Genomic DNA, 18986 nt, shown 5'->3' on the forward strand with positions numbered 1-18986 from the left:
CCGAAACCTGGATGCTGGGCATCATCAGATACGATGATTCGCCCCCCTTCCCTTCCCCGGGGAATTAGCTTGTGCTCACGTGCAAAAATAATAATCATAATAAAAATGATCCGGTTGCTAACGAGCGTTGGCCGCCGTTCACGGTTTTTTACGGGATTGCAAAACGCATCGGTGCTATAGCTTGTGAATTGTCGGCGAGTTACGTGTCCCCCGCTCGGCTTTCAGCGCCAGCCCCTGCTCAGCAGCCCAAGTTTGAGTTTTCCTGCAGCCGAGCACCTGTTATTCCTGCCGAGTTCCGTGTCACGAGATGGAAAAGGTTGTGCATGCAGCTGTGTTGGAGCTTGTTTGGGTTCAGGTTTTGTTCAGTTTGTGTCTTGCCATCTTAATTATTTCCCCCGGCATGTGTTTGTCAAACCGTTTTGCACGATCCGTGCGCTTGCCTCGCTTTTTTTCTTTTCCGGACAATGTGTTTTATTTGGGGTTTCTGTATGTGTTTTCTAGCGCTGCATCGGCCGGAGGCGGTACGATGAAAACGAGGACCTCTCGGACGTGGAGGAAATTGTGAGCATCAGGAGTTTCAATTTGGAAGAGAAATTAAAGAGTAAAATGTACCACGGGGATTTCGTGCACGCCATGGACGGCAAAGGTAACTCAGCCGGGCCGGGGCCGCCCGGCCGCGCTCGCCGCCGGCTCCACGTGCAGCTCCGCGCCGGCTTCGGATTTCGCGCCCGTGCCCCTGCCCGGGGATCCGGTGACGCCGCCGGCCCGAGGGGAAGCACGGGGAGGCTGCTGTGCGGGGCCCTGCAGCCCGCACCGCCCCGGGGGGGCTGCCCCGGCCCGTCCCCCCCGCACCCGGAGAGCGGCTTTAGCCCCGCCGCGGTGCCGGGATGAGCGCGGTGATCCATGGCAGCTCCCCCCGCCCTGCCCCGCCACCGTGACCCCAGCGCACCACCGGGATGTTCAGGAATTAGGTCCTGGCACGGGAGAGGCCGAAACCCCAGCCCCCACTTAGCCGGAGGTGATTCCTGCTCCCCCTCCGCCCCCTCTTGAATCCAGGACCCCTTTTGCGAAAGGGTGCGACTGATGAGCCTGTTGGCCAGGCTCGGAGACTTTACAGTCAATAACTTCTTTGTGAGCCTATCATATATTAAATTACAGCGCTGCCCTCCCCAAAGTGACTTGCTTTGCTGAGGTGACTTGAATTCCGGAGCGGTAAGCAGAGCCAGACAGCCCAGCTCTGCCGCACGGCTCCCTGGCAGGAAGGCGAACGGGAGAGGTTTGCCCGGGAATCAAACAGGCCCGGGGGGTTGCAGGTCACCTTTATTTACCGCTGCACTGTTGACACGGATCCCCATCCCAGATGGCTATCACTGAAACTCGGCCGGACTGAGGACGCCTGTCTGAGCTGCCTTTCTGAGGAAAGAGAAGTTTTGGCTGTAATCCTCCTGAAATTGCTCTGAGTTCGGAGCCACTAATTGAGTTTAGAAAATTTCCTTTTCTCCCCTAGGCTTAGTTTTCCATGAGCACTTTAAGCTCCTTTTAGAAAAGTTGATGCGGTGAAGACATTAAATACCTACCTCACTTAGGAAGGTATTCGTTTAGGAGATAAGCTCAACCCTGACCTGCCTCTTCCTCTAAACAAAACACAAACACCTATTTTTTAGCTGGTAAATGTTAATTAATTTTCCAGAAAATGATTGCATTCTCCCCTCAGCTTCCAAACAGTCCAGTGGTTGCCATTGCTCCATGCTAAGGATAATACAATCCACAGCTTCCCTGGCTTGGCAGCTCCAAAATCTTTGAGCAGCTTTCTCCTTTCTAGGGAACTTGAAAATAAATGAGTGTCTTTTGTTATTTTGTTGTGGTCTGTGTCGGCTTTGTTCAACCCCACAAGGGATTTAAATGCTTTGTTGGGGCATTACGAAGAAAAGATCTGCCTTCCTATTTGCTCTGGTTTTATTTTTACTATTGGTTTAATTTTTTTTCTTTATAAATCCAAGGGCTGAATTGAATCTGGGCAAAACAATGACAGGGGTTGGTAAGAACAAAAAAGTCAGTTTGTATGAACACATGGAATTAGTTGAGCAATATATTTATTTATTTTTATTTCCCATGTCCTTGTTTTTATTTTTAATGATAACTCTTCTTGCAGTGGTGTGATTTTTGGCTTGAATGCAGTTTGTCATAGCTACTAGTCTGCAAGGCTATATAGCTGCCTCTGCTTCTTTCACCCATATTACTCCTGATGTTTGTTGACTTTCTGACTTGGGTCAGTGTCCATAAAAAATCTGTGGTTTATTTATTTGCTTACCTTAAGCCCTTAGTTTTAATGGGAATGCCTATGGGAAAGGAAGACTTCTCTAGTACAGAAATATTTACTTGGTAACCTTAGTTAAATGGAGTATTCATTACACTTATTTTGAGACTAGCAGCAATAAAGTGTCTGTAATTTTAATGTTTCTGTAAATGGATAATTACAGTGCTCTGATTTGGTAACTCTAAGTAGGAACATTATATCCCTACTTGTCATAATTACTAACTGAATACAGCAAAGAAAAAGTTGTACAAATAGAGGGAAGTACATGTGCAGGCGTGGGAGCTTGGCCTCAGGGTCCCCTCTTACTTTCAGTGTGGAGAAAGATCAGGGATACAGGCTTGGGCTGAGGTGCTCCTGCTCTCCCAGGATCATGGATGGACATTGCTGGATGAATCTTGGAGTTAAATTGCTCCTGTGCACCCTAATATAAAGCAGGGAGGGTCACTGGGTTTGGCAGTGCAGTGCATTTTGTAGTGCTGAAGAGTCAAGCAATATTTTCCATTTTAAGGCAGCGTATGGACATTCTATAAAAGTCATTTTTTCCTGTAAAAAAGGGGGAATAGCAGAGCCATAGAAACAGTACATGGCTGCTGTAGGAATTCCTCTGCTCTCTGTGGCAGAAGGCTCCAAATAGTGTGTGGGGTTTTGTAGGCACAACTCACCAAAATCGCTGCCTTGTAACTTCCTCTCTAATCCCCAAATCACTGCTATTGTACCAGACAGTGCATAGAGAAACCCCCAGGAAAGGCCAGTCCTGCATAATCCTCGGAGTGAAGCAACAAGGTGATGCTGGCCAGGGTTAACGTGACAAATTTATGTTTGATTTTCAGTTTGATTGTGTGTTATACTGTGACTTCCTGACTTCCCACAGAAACTATTTATTTTTCACAGATTTACTAAGTGCCAGGAGCTGTATAAATTTTCTGTCAGCTCCTAGAGTTACATTTCTGATTAATTAAAAGTTCATCTGTTGAAATTAGAAAAGAAATTACCTTTTCACAGAATCAAGGCTTTCTGTTAGAGCCAGATAACGCTCACAAAAGAAGTGTAGAAATGTACAGCTGAAAATATCTAAACTTACACATACACTTTAAACTACACATTTGCCCCAAAAGTACTAGACTGATTCGCAGTAAGTTAGTCAGGATTACCTTTTAACTGTTAATTTGGTATTTCATTACAGCCTGGGTGTTTCAGCCCAGACCTTAATTGACAAACTGACTGGATTCTATTTTATGTGCATCAGTGAACAGGAAAAATAGGGAGCAGCTGGGAGAGCATTGTCTGTCAGGGGGTTTCCGGTTTAGACTAAAATATGCATTCTCTTTCTGTTTCTCTTTAGGTGATAGTGGAGTTCTTTGGTGAGAAAAGGGAAATGAGGAGCGTTTGAGAAAATGTAACCTGAGGTGCCAATGCCATTGTAATTGATTTGGGACATTTTTTTAATTTGTTTTCACAGATTTTACTTTTGAGTACGTGCAAAGAGAAGCTCTCAGAGTTCCCCTCATCTTCAGAAATAAGGATGGACTGGGAATTAAGTAAGTTACAAGCAAATCTTGATGATTAATAAATGCTTTTATAAAATAACCATTATGCTTTCCACTTGTATCTGATATTTCTTTTGATGATCTCAAAATGGATTGCAATTAGTCTGACTGTCAGCACCCTCGAGAAGAGGAATGATTATTTTCCGCTTATAAACAAGCAGATAATGAGGTCTATAAAAGTTAAGTGCATCCAGTGTGGTACTGCACAAGCAAAAATAAGTCAGCAATGAAAGTTAGGAATATAATCCAAAGGTTTCTGCACCCAATCCATGCTGTAATGACAGAACAAACTCCCTTCAATTTTTGACCTCTCAAGTGTTCTCTGTATTACAGGTGGAATGTCTAATGATGCCTGCCATTTTCCATTATAATCATGGCTCTTCAGAATGTTTCAGCTTTGTAAATATTTAATGATGTCTGGTTAAATGTGGGATTACTGGAGTCTTTTTGCGGTTGCATTTTGTTAATATCCAGTTCTAAAGGATTTGGTATTTTAATAAGAGAATCCTGCAAGTTTGTTTGTGAAAGTGACAGTGTCTAAGAGAGAAATATTAAAAGGATAAACTTTATCAGTCACATGATCCATAGTTTAGATAAATGTTTCTTGATACTTCTGGAAATTAGGACTGTGTAACTGATTATAGCTGAAGAACAGAAAAATAATTTTTTGAAAGCATCATTACTTTGCTCAGTTTCAGCTGGAACACCTCACAGTTTAGGGGACCGAGGGGTCCCAATTACTAATTAAAAAGAATCAAGCCACCCCAATCTAATTTAAAGAGAGAGAGAGAAGAAACAGTGTTGGGGGTATTTGACAACCACATGTCCCTTTACTATCAGAGCAAACAGGAGCTGCTGTGATGGCTCTGATGACAAAGTAAAATAGTTTTATGTGTTGAACTCTGAACGAGAGGTGCTTAGAGGACTCTCTGTGTATGCATTGGTTTTAAACTGCTGCTCCTAAAGGGCAAGTCATAAAATCTTGAAGAATTCTTCCTGAAGAAATCAGGAGCCAGAGGTGTTACTGCACCTTCCCAGCAGCCACATCCTCCTGTGTGTGAGGAAGTTCATGTGAAATTCCTCACAGCTCAAGAAGGAAACTGGGGAGATGTTTCAGCTCCTGCTGTGCCAACTGTACCAGTTCAGCTGTGCTCCAGCAGGGGAGAAGTGTGGAGGTGAGAGCTCATCCCAGACACAAACATTCCTGGGCTTCAGATCCGCAGCTGCAAATGGATGGGTGTTATCTGGGATGGAAAACCGGTATCCCAGCCTGTGTCAGTGCTTCCTACGGCCACCTGTACCCACAGTGATGCCTCCAGGCCTCAGGCTGCCTGATGTGCTGTGAGTGCTGCACAAGATCCTTCCAAAGATGCCTTGTTTCTCCGTGTCCTGACCACTGGATGTCACATCCCTTTCTTCTTGATGCTCGTGATTCAGGATTCTATAATGAGGCGATTTCAGTGAGACATTTCAACACTCAAAACTCAGCTCACACATCATCGTTGGCTTCCTTGTTGGTCCTGTGCCCAAAATTGGGAGAGCTGCCACTTGGCACTTCCCTCCACTTTGGGTTGGCCGTGTGCTTTCACTGGAGACTCCTGGTGGAATGCTGCCTGTGGAGAGGGCTCTTTGGTCTCTCTTGGTCCAGGGGTTCAGAGACTCCTCAAGGAACAGGATCAGGTAAAGAGGAACCTGGATTTTGTGTCATGTGTTGGCTTGTTTTCTTCAAGACGGGTAACCACACCTCAAAGAGACCTTTGAAAATCAGGTGCCTTGCTTTGTCAGCATTATCAAAGCAGCCAAACTAACAGCAGTTTTGGAACATGTATTGGAAGTGAAGAAGAAGCAGGACTGAGTGCTGCATGCCTTTGTCTTCAGTTGGAGTTGTGCAGCTCTGGCAGTTGGGATGCTGCATGTTCTGAGTTCTGAACTGGATTGGGAAGAGGTGGAAGCGTTCTGGAGTCACTTACCTGCTGCTCTGTCACACACCCACACTTTGGACAGCGAAGGAAAAATATGTGTTCCAGTTTGCTGTGATGAGTTTAAAATAGTCTCAGCAGCCAGGCTTGACCAGCCAACTTTTCAGATCCCCACCAACTGCTGATATCACTTAATAACTCTAATACCATCCTGACATCTCTCCTCCTTCCTAGGGCTGTTTCCCTTTCTCCCTTTTGTGAACCATCCACACACACATCATGTGCAATTTCTTTCTCTAGATGGAATTCATGGTCAGAGAAGAGCTTTTTTTTTCTTTTGAGGATATTTTTGCTGAATTAGTGTGCTGAGAAAAATAAGAGCAAGTTATCTGATACGTGAGTTTTGGATGGTTTTTGCATGGAATCAGTTGAATTCTCCCTTTCACAGTTAGTTGGGTGAATTGTTTTTACATTTCCATTCTCTGCTGAATCACTGAATACTGACTGCTTTGGGGAATTAAGTACTAGAATTTGTAGATCAGTAATCTCTTATAGGACACTCAACATTCCTGTATTTTTTATTTAAATGAGCGTGCCTTATTAATTTGAAATGATGTTGTAAAGGAATTGCACACACTTGGGCATAAGTGCTAGTGAGAGAAGGTTGGAAACACAGTTTATGTGTATTTTAAATGACAGAAGTGAAATGCATGAGCAAACTTTCCTATTTGGCACTCTGCAGATAACGTGATTTAATTTTATTTACATTTCCACTTCTTATATGTATCTCTCAAAAGCTGCTGGCGTGCAGTGCATGAGGTTTGGGGATGTGTAGGTACCAAAATGCTGTGTGCACTGTACTCCAGCAAGATGGAAATAGGATTGGCAGCTGCCAAACTGATCCAAAATGGGAGGAACCTTCAGTGTCTGGGTCGTTTCTGGCACCACTGTCTCTTGTCCTGAGCAGGCTCTGTGCATCATGATACAGCAGACTATGTGATCCACACGTGTAGGGTGACTTTTGAGATACAGTGGTCTACAAAATATATGATGTAAGATGATTTTTTGAATAACTGCTGATACATGCTTCCACTTGTGCTTGCTGCTAAGCAGTCAGCTTGCATGCCTGTGCCTGGCAGATGCACAACACAGAGCTGAACGGTTTGGTTACTGTGCTTGGAGGAACTCTGAAATGGCAAGGAATGAGAGGAATGAGGAAAAATCATTAAAATGAAACTGAAAATTGCTTTCCTCTGTATCTCTGACCATCATGAGCTGATACTCCTATGGCTGGAAGCAGGAAAGCCCACCTGTGATCTCTCAGCAGAATGGGAGCTGTTTTTCTTGGAGGGCTGTTTGACTGTTTTCAGGATTGTAACTGGGAGAGGGAATGCTGTTTGGAGAGATGTTGTCTCTTATCTGAGCAATGGTCATCTTGCATTGTAATGTGGTTAATCACATACCTGTGCTGGCCAGAGCTCATCCTCATTAGCTTTTGAATAGATTCTCTAGCACATCTTTAAAGTTTACTAAAAGGCACCCAGAGCACACTGAGATGTTTGCATTTCTTTTCCCTTTAAGGCAACAGGCGACATGACTTGTGTATTACAGACTGCTGAAAACCTCAAATGTAGTCAGTCATATTTTGGAGTTCAGTCACCCCACTATACCATTATTCACTTATTTTTTATGATATTTGAAATCTTTAGAAGCATTTGTAGTGGTTTTACACAGGATGCATTGTCTGAAAATTGCATGAGAGCAACGAAAAAAATACTTCTGGGCTGTTCTTGCATTGTTGCTGTTCTGGGTTTATATGGAGAAAAACAAACCAACCAACACTGAGTGAGTGGTGTAGGACTGGTGACATCCGAGAAAACAATATTGGGTTTTTTTGCTATCCTAGTGCTGTAGCAAACCAGCCCTGATTGTATAAGAGTGAGTGTACAGGATTGTACAGGAGTTGTGTGGTGGGGCTGGAGCTGAGGAAATACAGTCACCTAAGGCAGCAGAATGGGTTGGAATTAAAGCTGGACCTCCCAATGCAACCCAACTGCAAAATGGGTTCTTGTACTTGAAACCTGCTGTTTTCAAGCCTGAAATTATTCTCTCTGTGTTCTCCTTCTTTATTGTGTCACACAACCTGAGATTGCAGAGAAAAAACCCCAAGGATTTGCCAGGTGTACTCTCCAAAGAGCTAAACATGCAATTCCATTGCCAGGGAGGGTTGTATTCTTCCAGACTGAGTAATGTTTATTGTCAGCTGCTGCTGCAGCTCTTAAAAAGGCTGGAATTGCTTGTATCCATCTGGGTTAGGATTGTTCTCTATCTTGGTGGTTGATTTTTATTTTGATTTATAGAAATGTGAAAAGATTGCCCATCTAATTGTTCTACATTTCTGACACGAAATACAGGTAAGCTGTGCATTTGCAGACAAACCTGGCATGTTCTTGTTGCCCACAAATAGTTCCTCCTTCCCCTACTTCTGACTTTCTAGTGCTTGGAAAAAAAGATGAGCTCTGAGTGAACCCTGAAGGTCAGTAGATTCAGGCTGTTTCATTCCTCAGAGGGAGTGAATTCCAAAGCTGTGGGGCCCTCACAGCTAAATGCAAAGATGTGAGGGTTGGCAGAGAACTAACAAAAGATATTGTCCAGCCTCTGCATCCCACCAGAGAAAGGTGATAAGGGTAAAACAAAGTGGACAAGCAGAATTTGGCAAGTAGTTCTCAAGATACGTGCATGCCAACAAATACATTTTTTAACTTTACCTATTAGTGTTTTCTTAATAGTAAAAACTACTGCTCTGAATGTTTGCCCCTGGGCTGGATCGTTCTGATTTCTAACTAAATTGTGTCAGGAGTCCAGAAACAAGTTGTTTATCTTCAACCTGGGGCAGTACAAGAGGGGCAGAGCACTGAGCTGGCAGGTCCCACTGGGCTGTTTTTCATTCCAGTTCCTTAGTCAGCTTTTGTGAAATGTGAAATATTGTCAGTAAGATGAAGTCAATCAGCTTTAAAACCCCACTACTGATTTTGTTTTCTTTTTCTATCCAGTCTATGTGCTACAGAATTTTACTCTCTCCTTTATACATAAAACTTGCTCACTTGCTGTACCAGGCTACTGTCTAATTACATTAAACCCTAAAACATTGCCTGTGTTAGGAGTGATCCTATAAATGCATCGACATCCCAGAACCAATTATGCTACCATTTAATTTAGCTCTGAATTAGCCCAAATTGAATTGAACAATTTTCCAACCCACCAAATAACAGCCAGGTTGTCTTCTGCCAGATAAGGAGGTTGGATTAGTCAGTAAAACAAAGAGGCTTTAATTAATCATTTTTTAATATTTTATTTCCAAGCAATGAATCCAACCTGTGATGGTGTGACTTTGAACAGATTGTTTTACTGCTCTGTCCCTCGATTTGGCAAGTGTGATAATGTTCACCTTAGGGAATACACAGGAGGCACCACCAGTTGCAAACCCCCAGGAGTTGCTTAGAACAAGCTACAAAGGTCTAGGATTTTATTGAAATCACCCCCAACCCCTTCCCTCCCACTCCAGTGCTGATAAGAAGTGCTCGAAAAGACACCTTTTCTTCCACTGTGAATAGAGAAACTGTTGTACACTTGCCAAGGCAAAGATGTCATGTGTGTCTTTAGAATTTGCACTGTCCACACTTCAGAGAGGCCTTGCTTGATTCCACCTCCTGCACTAGGGACAAAGAGCACTATACATTTATTTCTCTTTTATTATGGTAACCAAAGTGTACCCATACTTATCTTGACAGTATTTAACGTTGCTTTCTTTGCTAATTACAGAATGCCTGACCCGGATTTCACTGTCAGAGATGTGAAGCTATTAGTGGGTAAGTTATTTTGAATGCACTGGATTAGCTCTATACAGAACAGAATTGCTTTGAAATACTTGTCCAGTTGTGTTTGTAGACATTTGTGGTAACTCTCAGAATCTGGGAGAAGGCAATGGAGAGGCAATTTGTAAATTAAAAAGGCTGGGAGAACCCTAATTAGTAGTTGTGCTGACCGGACTCCGATCTCATGCTGGATAATTGGCCATTTGGAAGGGAGAGAATGCTTTTGCCCTTAACAGGTGTTCTACACACACTTTTGTGATCCTGGAAAGCAGCAGCTCTATTGATCGAGTTCCTATTTTTTTTTTTAATCTGTTGTAGAGCATCTGTTTGTGAAAGGTGTGATTGGAGCCGTATCACCTCTTGCCTGTGCTCTCCCCACAGTATTTATCAGTGTCAGGCCAGGTCAGTGCTTTGAGGGAAGGTTGTGAAGAGAGGCTGAGCACAAACCCTTGCAAACTGCCTGGCTTTTGATAAGACACAAACCAGAGAAGTGGTGACTGTCATCATCAAATGTTTCCTAGCAATCTTTGCAAAGTAAATGTTTTTTAACTCTAAGAAAAGCTACATTTTGAGTAGGAGATTATACTGTGTGTTTCTTTGAAATCTACTTTTATTGCAGATGGGTATGTTATTTATTGTTATCTGAAATTGTTACTGAATAGTGATCCTGCTCTCCAAGGAACAAGCTGGGTGTTGGTTGTGTTGGCTGCAGTCCTTCAGGAAGACTTTCAACTGCATTCCTGCTAGTTAGAATTTACTGGGTTTATTTACCTGTATTGTGGCAGGAATTAATCTTTTAAATTAGCTCAAATGCTGCATTCTGAAAGGCCAGTTTTTAAAGAAATTATTCCTTGAGTTTAATGATCAATAGGAACATCAAGTCTGGAAAAGATGTAGCTAAGAAAAACAAAGGAGAGGAACTCATGCCTCATTTCTGCTCACTTGAGGTTATCAGTGAGAGAAGGGGTTATCTCTGATAACCTTCCTTCACAAACAGAACTCAGCAATGTTGTTTAATTTATGACCATTTATAAATTCAGGAAAAAAGCCCCAAATCTCTGACAGAAAATGTTAGGGAAGTGGTGTGGGAAGTGATATTTGGTAACATTTCTCTTGGTCAGTCTGAGTATTTGAAGTCCTAAATGTTATGGATTTCCTAAATACCTGCCTGTGACATTTGTAGGTACAGAATCTCTCTCTTTGCTGCAGAGGAGCCTCGTGCAGAAACCTTGTAGTCACCTGGACCTGTTTGCAGTTTGCTGTGAATTTGTTCCATGGCTGATAAACTCCATTTCTGTCTCTGAAGCTGAAGCTGAGGGTCTGACGAGATGTTTTGGAACAGCGTAGTGTTGCATAACAACATTGTTTTTCCTGTATAACAGTCAAAGTGTGGGAGTTGCATTTCCTCAAGATTGATGTCCTTTGAAGTATTAGGGGGTGGAGATTCCTGTGTACATGGTGAGCAAAGCGGGAGGATATTTATAAATAAAATCACCTTTATGAAACAATGGAGCAGAAATAACATTTGTAATTAACCTGGAGATTAAGTTTAATGTAAAAGTGTGCAGTTCCTCACAGCTGGACCTGCAATCCCTGGATGTGCTCTTGGCCAGATACCACATCATGGGTCTTTTTTTATCATGTTTGGGCAAACTCCCTTTGGAGTCATTGTACTGAGCCCGTAACGTGGTCCAGAACATTGTCACCTGCTCTTTTTGTAATACACTTGATGACTTTTGGCACCATAGGTGGAAAATTTGATTCAAAAGATCTAAAATATTTGGGAAATGGGCTGTAAGTTCTACTGAAAAATCACAGGTTTTATGGCAAATCGTTTTTGTGGCTGTGGAATTTGTGCTGGATGGAACAGCCCCACTGACACTGAGAGCACTGAGAGCACATGGGGGCAGTTCCTGTCTCCAGGCCAGGTTTCTAAATTATCTACTAATGACCTCAGGAAACACCAGTGAGCAATTTTTCTATTGCATATCATTGCTGATAATTTTTTTCTAGTTTTAGGTTAACACATAGGTTACACTCACAGTCTAACGCTCAAATAAAGCAGATGAAAGGTCTTGATTTATTAATATCTCCTCTCACTGGAGATGTTAATATGTCATCATCCCTGCATTTTTTTAGCAGACCTCTCTGATATCCTGAACATCCAGGTTTGTGTTTCTGACATGTGGTATTTTCAAAACTTATTCAATCCTTTGATGGACCTTGGAGGGGAAGGATGTTTGGGAATGTGAAATGGAATGATCATAACTCCGCATCTGATTGTGTGTGGGAGTCGACAGAGAGAGAACATGGCTTGAAAAATGTTGTGTTCTCTGTAAACTTGTTGGGTTTTTAAGTGCTCATCATTGTAGTGTGCTGGTGCTATTTAAGCCTATCATTTGTTCTCTTTTCTCCTCTGAATCAGGGGAAACACATTAGTTACAGAACACTTGAAAGAGATGATGCTGGGTTTTTCCAAAGCACATAAATTCCATGGGAAGTTACTGAGCCTTTGGTCTCTGAAATCTTACTTTCTATTTCTAACATGACTGTTGCACCATCTCCAGAGTAGAGTACCTGTAAGTCACAGGGAAGTAACAACAAGCTTTTAAATCTCCTTTTGAAAACTCAGCTCTGTGGCAATAATAAGGAGCAAAAAAAGAGATGAGTTTTTTGATCACTGTTTGTGTTTACTTGAGCTTAGGTGTCTCTTCTTTGGTGTTTTGTCAGACTACCAATGAAACCTTGCCATTGCTTTATGGAATTTTTTTGTTTTCCTTGTTTAAAAAAATGCAGCTACCAGCTGTAATTTAGTGGGTGATGTTCATGACCTCCTGTTTCTGATTGCACCTTAGTGTGCCCAACTGTGCACCCATGTGTGTATCAAACACTCTTCCCTACAGCAGCTTTAGACCCATCCCTTTAAACTGCACAGTTGGGATAATGGTTATAACCAGACTCCACCTCCACACGAACGATATCCTGGATGCTCCTTAAAACCTGAGACGATGGATTCATTTCAGCAGCTGGAAATTGTCTGAGCTCTGAAATGGCTGTGAGCCAAGAATACAAATGGAGAAGTGGAGAGGAATTCCTGGCCTGCTTAGGAACTTGAGACAACTCTTGAAAGAAGCAAAACTCTGTTGTAATTTAATAACTCTTAAGCTTTCTCATTTCCTTGTGTAAGGTAGATTTGACTGCCAGCTCTGAAGGGCAGAATGTCACTGTCATCTCTTCATAAGCTGATTTAAAATTTGATTGAGGGTCGTTGGCCCTCTTAAAGTGTCCTTAAACATCTGCCACATCTGCAGTAAAAGTTTGGTGAGTGTTATTTCTGCAGGGGTGTCCTACCTGTGTGAATGTTTTGTGCCCACTGCTCTGCAGAATAAGTGAAGTAACTTGCCCAGGGCTGAGCAAGGAGAAAAGTGACTGCCTTGCTCAGCAGGCTGCTGCCAACCAGGGCTCCCATGGGCCCTGTGCATCATCTCCAGCCTTTGCCACTCCTGAATTCAAGGACCAAATGCAATCATTTGCTTCAGTCTTTGATGTCAGAAAGCCAAAGCTTCCATTTTGTCATTTGTTTGATTTTTGTCTTTGTATTATCCTTCATGGACATCACACAATCTGAAGGCATAGCAGTAGTACTTCATTGAGTAGTTTTGGGAGCTGTGAACCAAGTAAAGGAGAAAGAGAGGGAGCATACATGGATGTGTGCCTTAGTCTGGCAGTCTGAGCTCCCTTTTCTTTCTTTGATTACTTTTTTAATTGGATTTTTTTTTAGTAGTTTGCTTGGGTTGGCACTGATTGAATTTAGAAGCACATCTGCTTTTTGTGGCATCTGCAGTGCCTGTGACTGGCCTGCACTGCCTTTGTCTCCCTGGGTTGTCACAGTCTGCCCAGTGCAGTCCCTGCACAAGCACAGTGTCTCTCTCTAAACAGTAATGGCCAGTTTGGATGTATTTGCTTTTATTTTTAATTTTTAGCTGACCTCTCTTCAATTTGCTTGCAACGGGCTGCCAGTCTATGGCTATTGACCAATTTTTGCACTCACACCCAAATAAACAAATCAAAGTGGTGCTGCTGGTGTGTGATGTGCATCACCTCCTCCCTCTGGGCTGGTGTAGCTTTGTGTGCCAGGGTAGGTATTTATTGTACATCCCCACAGTGGAGCTTCCAACCCCAGCGAGTGGCGAAAGGGGAGATTTCAAACATGCTGAGGATTGTAAGAAAGAAAAGAGACTTTGGGTTATTGTGATCCCTGGGCTGAAGAGGTTAAAGTTGTGACCACGGCGGTCACTTCTGTAGGATCAGCAGCATTGTCCTATGGAATTCACCGTGCCCAGCCAGGCATTGTATCAGTGGGAACAGTGCAAGTACAGGACTTAGACTATTCATGGGGTGGTCTAACAACTGACATCAACTCACTGACTGATTTTATTTAACCAACTCACTAAGGGTTTATTTACAGATTTCAAAAAATAAGTGTAGGAGCAGTGAGGAATGTATCATCTGTCATGGAATTTGCCATTATAATCTGCTGCTGCAGACTGGACTGGGCCATGATGATTACTTGGGTAGGAAATGATTGGTTCCCTTCATTTAGTTGCTGTGTTCACAAACTGTGTTGAAAGGCTTTGGTGTTTCTTGTACAAAGAATCCAAGTAAAGTTGAAAGCAGCAAAGCTTTTAATTGTGCTAAAATGTGTGCATTGAGGTATGGAAATAAAAAGCAAACACAACCAAGCTCCAGTAACTCTTGCAGAGAGCAATCTTTATCTGGCCCAAGAAGATGATGCATGAGATGGGACCCAATAGATCATTTCAATATTTTATTTCTGTGATTCTGTCAAATCTTTAAAGACCTGGCAGCAGGCTTTGATCTCCAAGACAAAGGGTGAAAGGAAAACCCAGGCTCTACATATCCTGTTGCTTTCTTCGGTGGGAGTAGCTGAGGAGATACCTGATTATTGCTGGGATTTGCCTTCTTGTTAGAAACACCAAAAGAACACGAGCTGACCCAGAAATTTCAGTTGCAAATTGAGTGTTTAAAGAAATACGTGTGAAGGTCTGTGCCTCAACCATGAGTTTATAATCATGGTGTCAGTGGAGAAAGATAATAGAATAAATTACATCATTAAATCCCAGACATTTTCAAGGGAAAAGTCCTATAAATAGTGGGGGTTGGCCCTGCAAGTGCAGGTCAGCCTTCCCTCGTGCTGCTGACAAGTTCTGGAGGAGATGCTGTGTGTGCTCTTACACATCTGCTCATGCTTTATTCACTAAGTGAATAAGTGATTAAGGACTTCATAGTGCACTGAAGTGAACAACTGAACTTCCTTTAACAGCAGTGGATGAAATCAGAGCTGCAGAGGAGTATTTCCTTGGCTGTTCAGGTTTTTTCACAGGGGAGAGCCCTTAGGAAGCTTTCTGAAGTTTGGTATCACAACATTTTACTCAGTCCAGGAGCAGCAGCAATTCCACAGTGTAACAGTGCACAGTAAACAGTGTGACCTTCTTTTCCCATATGGAAATCAGGCTGAAAGGAGAAATGATCTGCCCAGGTGCTACAGACAGAATCTGGGGAGTCTCAGTTTGTAGTTTTCCTGGAAAGTGTAAATGATGTAGTGAATGTGGTGACCTGTGGCCTCTTCTGTGCAGGGGCTGCAGTGGGGAGGAACAAGTTCCCTGCCTGGTTAATGTAAAGCTGATGTAAATAATTTAAATTCACTTGGGACAGAAAGGATTACTGCTCATCAAGGGTACCTAACAGCCATTAAGCTGTGTGGGGCTCTGCATCTTTCATCCAGCCATTTTTGTTCTGTTAAATACATACACTGCTGTAGTGCCCAGGAATTCCAGCTAAAATGAGACTAAATGTGCCAGGTACTCCACAGAAATGCAAGAACCACCCTAAACCATGCTTCTGGAAGTAGGTGATATTGAAAGGGGGATGGAAAGAGATGCAAACGTAGGTAATGATTAGTCTGGGTTTATAAAATGTGGTTTATATATTTATTAAAAGCTGTACACACATTTATAGATGAATACATATATACGGATGTATAAATTTCATTCAGTACTGAATCAAGAATCATAAGTGGTATCTCCAAGGAAGAGAAAATCGTGGTGGTGGTGACTGCAGGTCAGATAGTTAAAGGCAGGAGGGAGGGCAGAGACCGTGTAAAACACTCCTTTTACATTAGCATACATTTCTTCTGGTGTGCCAGCACAATGGTCCCCGAGCTGGCTGTAAAAATGTTCAGCTTTTTGTTAGTAGCTACTCAAAACCTCTGAAAGCAAAGCAGAGAAGTGTCCCTGAGTAGCTGCTTTCTAGCGATTTTTTTGGTTCGTTCCTCCTGCGTGTTTGCTGCCCCTCTCAAATTGATCTGTTCTGAAAATTGTATCATGGTTGAATTCACATCCAACTACAAAGCAAGTCGAGAGGCTCGTAGTGTGGTCTGTGGGCAAGTAGGGGAAATTTTGTCTTAATCAATGTACAGTTCTCCATCCTGTGAAAGAAAATTAGCCATGTAGATACAAAAGAAGGACAAAGCAGCCACACACTGCAGCTCAGAATACTTTCCATCATTTCTGCTGAATAGGGACCCAGTGTTGCTTTTTCTATAGAGCAACGCTCCATTTGTTTCAAGGAAGTTGTGAAATTGGAGAAGGAGAGGAGTTAGGAGGGAGGCTCATTAGAGAGGCTCTGTTGTAAGGAGCACTTCCCAAAATTAAAGTGGCTGCTCAAAGGAAGTGCAAAAGTCTGCCCCCAGACTCGCACGTAAGTCTTGATTAAGATGTATGGTCCTCCCCCGGTGTGGGGATTTGTCCTGTGAATGGCAGTGCCACGTTGGGAAGAGCAGAAGAGCTGAGTCAGGAGTCATTAAGCTGCTGTGTCTCCAGGAGTCTTGTGTGGAGGGATAAGGAAGAATCAGGGAGGGCTGTGCTCTGTTCCTAGTGCCCAAATAATGCATTTTACAAGACACAGTGGACCAGGCTCTTCTGGGGAGAGGAGTCATCACTGATCTCTTGGGAGGGGAGGCACTTGGATGAAATATTTCCATTCCTTGTAAGACTTCTGCTCTTATTTCTCATGGGGGTTTTGTGGCCCATGGTGTGACCCGTGCCTGGCCTGCTTTTTGGGTTCTGCTTTTGCTCCCTGGGTTCTGCTTTTTTCCTTTTCGTGTAAATGGGACGGTTGGAATATTAACCAAAACTTAGTTAATGAAACATCCCCATTGTTCTCGTGGTTGGGAAGGCCAATGTCTGTGTGGTTTCATAAGAAACAACTTGTGAACATGTTCTTCAGCCTGTGAGGATTCAGACTGAGGGTACCTCAGTCTCTGGACCCTGCAGGTCACCCCCTAAATTCATCAAGGGACTCAGATGCACAGGAGATACATCTCTCCAATAGCTGAAAGGAGCAGGGCATCCAGGAGCACTTGGAAAGCAGGAGATAAGGGTGACTCCTTGCAGGAGGAGGCTGAACTTGGATGTTCCTCACAAGGACTGTAAAATAATTGCATGCCACTGCTATTCCCGTTGATCTGAGGATACAAGTCCCAAACCTGTGCTTTAAGGGAGCTGAGTTTGTACCTGCCTACAGACTTTTGCAAAGGGACAAATGGAGAGTCAGAAAGCAGCATATGTCAGGGCCCAGTGATTTGTCTCAGATGTTAGACAGCAACATGTGTCTGAGATCCAGTCCATAAAAATAGATCGTTCCTCCATCATATTGTTTTGTGACTAAAACTTGTTTTAAAAACTCCCACTATTTTTTAAAAACACTTTGTTTTTAAAATCAAGTTCCAAATGTCCTCACAGTCAATGCTGTTGGGACTGTCAACGTGCTTCATGCTGTGAATTGGGAAATCTGCTAAGCCAGACCTCAACTAAAATCAGCAAACAAATATTACCACTGAAAACGATAAATTTCCCAGTGCCTGTAAGGTCAGATGGAGTCAAACCAATGGTCTGTCAGCAGAGTTCATATGTACTGTTGGTGTGGGCTGGCCAGACTTCTAGCTGCTGCATTTATTTTCAAATTTGAGTACTACAAAGAGGAAGCATCTGAAAAATAAAATGAAATATGCTGATTTATTGAAGTGATTGCAATTCTGTCCAGCAGGTTCCTCTTTCCCAAGTACAGCACTGAAGATTTATTGACTCATCCTTTTGTCTTTGTCCTTTCTTCCTTTCTTTTCCCTTGAGCGACCTCTCCTGTTTTCCTGTATCCCTCTCTCTTTGATGAGGCTGCTCTACTGTACAGAACTCATTTTACTCCCTAATCCCATAGTAGCTTGTCAGGCAGTACAGATAAATCCTTCCAGACTTGAGCAAGTGCTATTAGGATACTCCTGCCGACCACAAACCAATAATGATAGAGAGGTGAACACCCTTTGCTTTAAGCAGGACCAGTAGGACTTGACAGGTGTGTTTTTGTTTGGTTATCATGGGATCTGTCCCTTCTTTGTGGGTCACCAGCAGTCCTGTCTGTCAGTCAGACAATGTAATGTCCTTTCTGACCTGCTCCACGTTTGCTCAGGGCTCGGAAGAATTACAAAGCTGCACTGTGTTCTCTCCTGGGCAGAATTAAAATTAGTAACTAGACTTCAGGGTTTCTGAATGGATTTTTTTCAAGTGAAGGTTCCATTAGTGATTTTCCTCCAGTCTGAGGGCTCTGCCTAATTTGTTGAAAATTGAAGCTGTTTGTAGCAGCTCTGGAGGAACCCTCTGGGACATTGGCATCCACCGGTGTTAAGGTGGAGCAGTGCACGTTAAAGTGGAAATCTCTTGTCTAATCAAGTGGTGTATTGCAGACTTTCAGAAGATGTTGCTTCATTTAACACTCACCGAGTTTGTGCCTCTTAATAGCTGATTGTGTAAGAAGATAAGCTCCAGTCTGTGATAGCAGAAGGGAGCTGGGGCTGTGGTTGGTGTCACCATGGGATTTCCCACAGCGCTGGTGCTGCTGCACATCCTTCCCCTGAAGTTTGTGGAACTGTGCTGGGAAGAGGCAGGGAGCTGACCCTGCTTAAAAAAATTACTTAAGCCTCATCAGTTTCTTGAGTATTGGTGAACAGTTTGTATCATGAAACCAGGACCTGGGGCAGACAGAGGTTAAAACTTACCCAGTGTTCCCAAGAGACTGGAAATAGAAACTTGTCCCTCTAATTCCAGTTCTGGGCTCTGGTGCCAGACCATCTTTTTGTCATCTAAACTGGCATTTGGTTTTTGCTGTTGCTGCCTATTATGTGTCCAGGGATAGTGTCTCTGTTCCCTGTGCTGCCCATTGCATCCAACAACTTGCTTTTTTTGCCATACCAATT

General features: G+C 43.0%; 1 protein-coding gene across 6 annotated transcripts in view; it reads left to right on the forward strand.

Moving 5' to 3' along the window:
• KDM2B (lysine demethylase 2B) overlaps window positions 1-18986 on the forward strand; it is a 116939-nt gene that overhangs the window by 7010 nt on the left and 90943 nt on the right. For 5 of the 6 annotated variants that reach the window (XM_064675069.1, XM_064675065.1, XM_064675068.1 and 2 more), the window contains 3 exons: window positions 502-646; window positions 3777-3855; window positions 9606-9652. In XM_064675069.1, coding sequence (XP_064531139.1) covers window positions 607-646; window positions 3777-3855; window positions 9606-9652 — 166 coding nt within the window. In that variant the 5' untranslated portion in view covers window positions 502-606. Of the gene's footprint in view, window positions 1-102; window positions 317-501; window positions 647-3776; window positions 3856-9605; window positions 9653-18986 lie in introns of those variants that run through there. The other variant, XM_064675067.1, reaches the window with a different exon arrangement.

Source organism: Pseudopipra pipra, chromosome 18, assembly GCF_036250125.1.
Source record: "Pseudopipra pipra isolate bDixPip1 chromosome 18, bDixPip1.hap1, whole genome shotgun sequence".
NCBI lineage: Eukaryota > Metazoa > Chordata > Aves > Passeriformes > Pipridae > Pseudopipra > Pseudopipra pipra.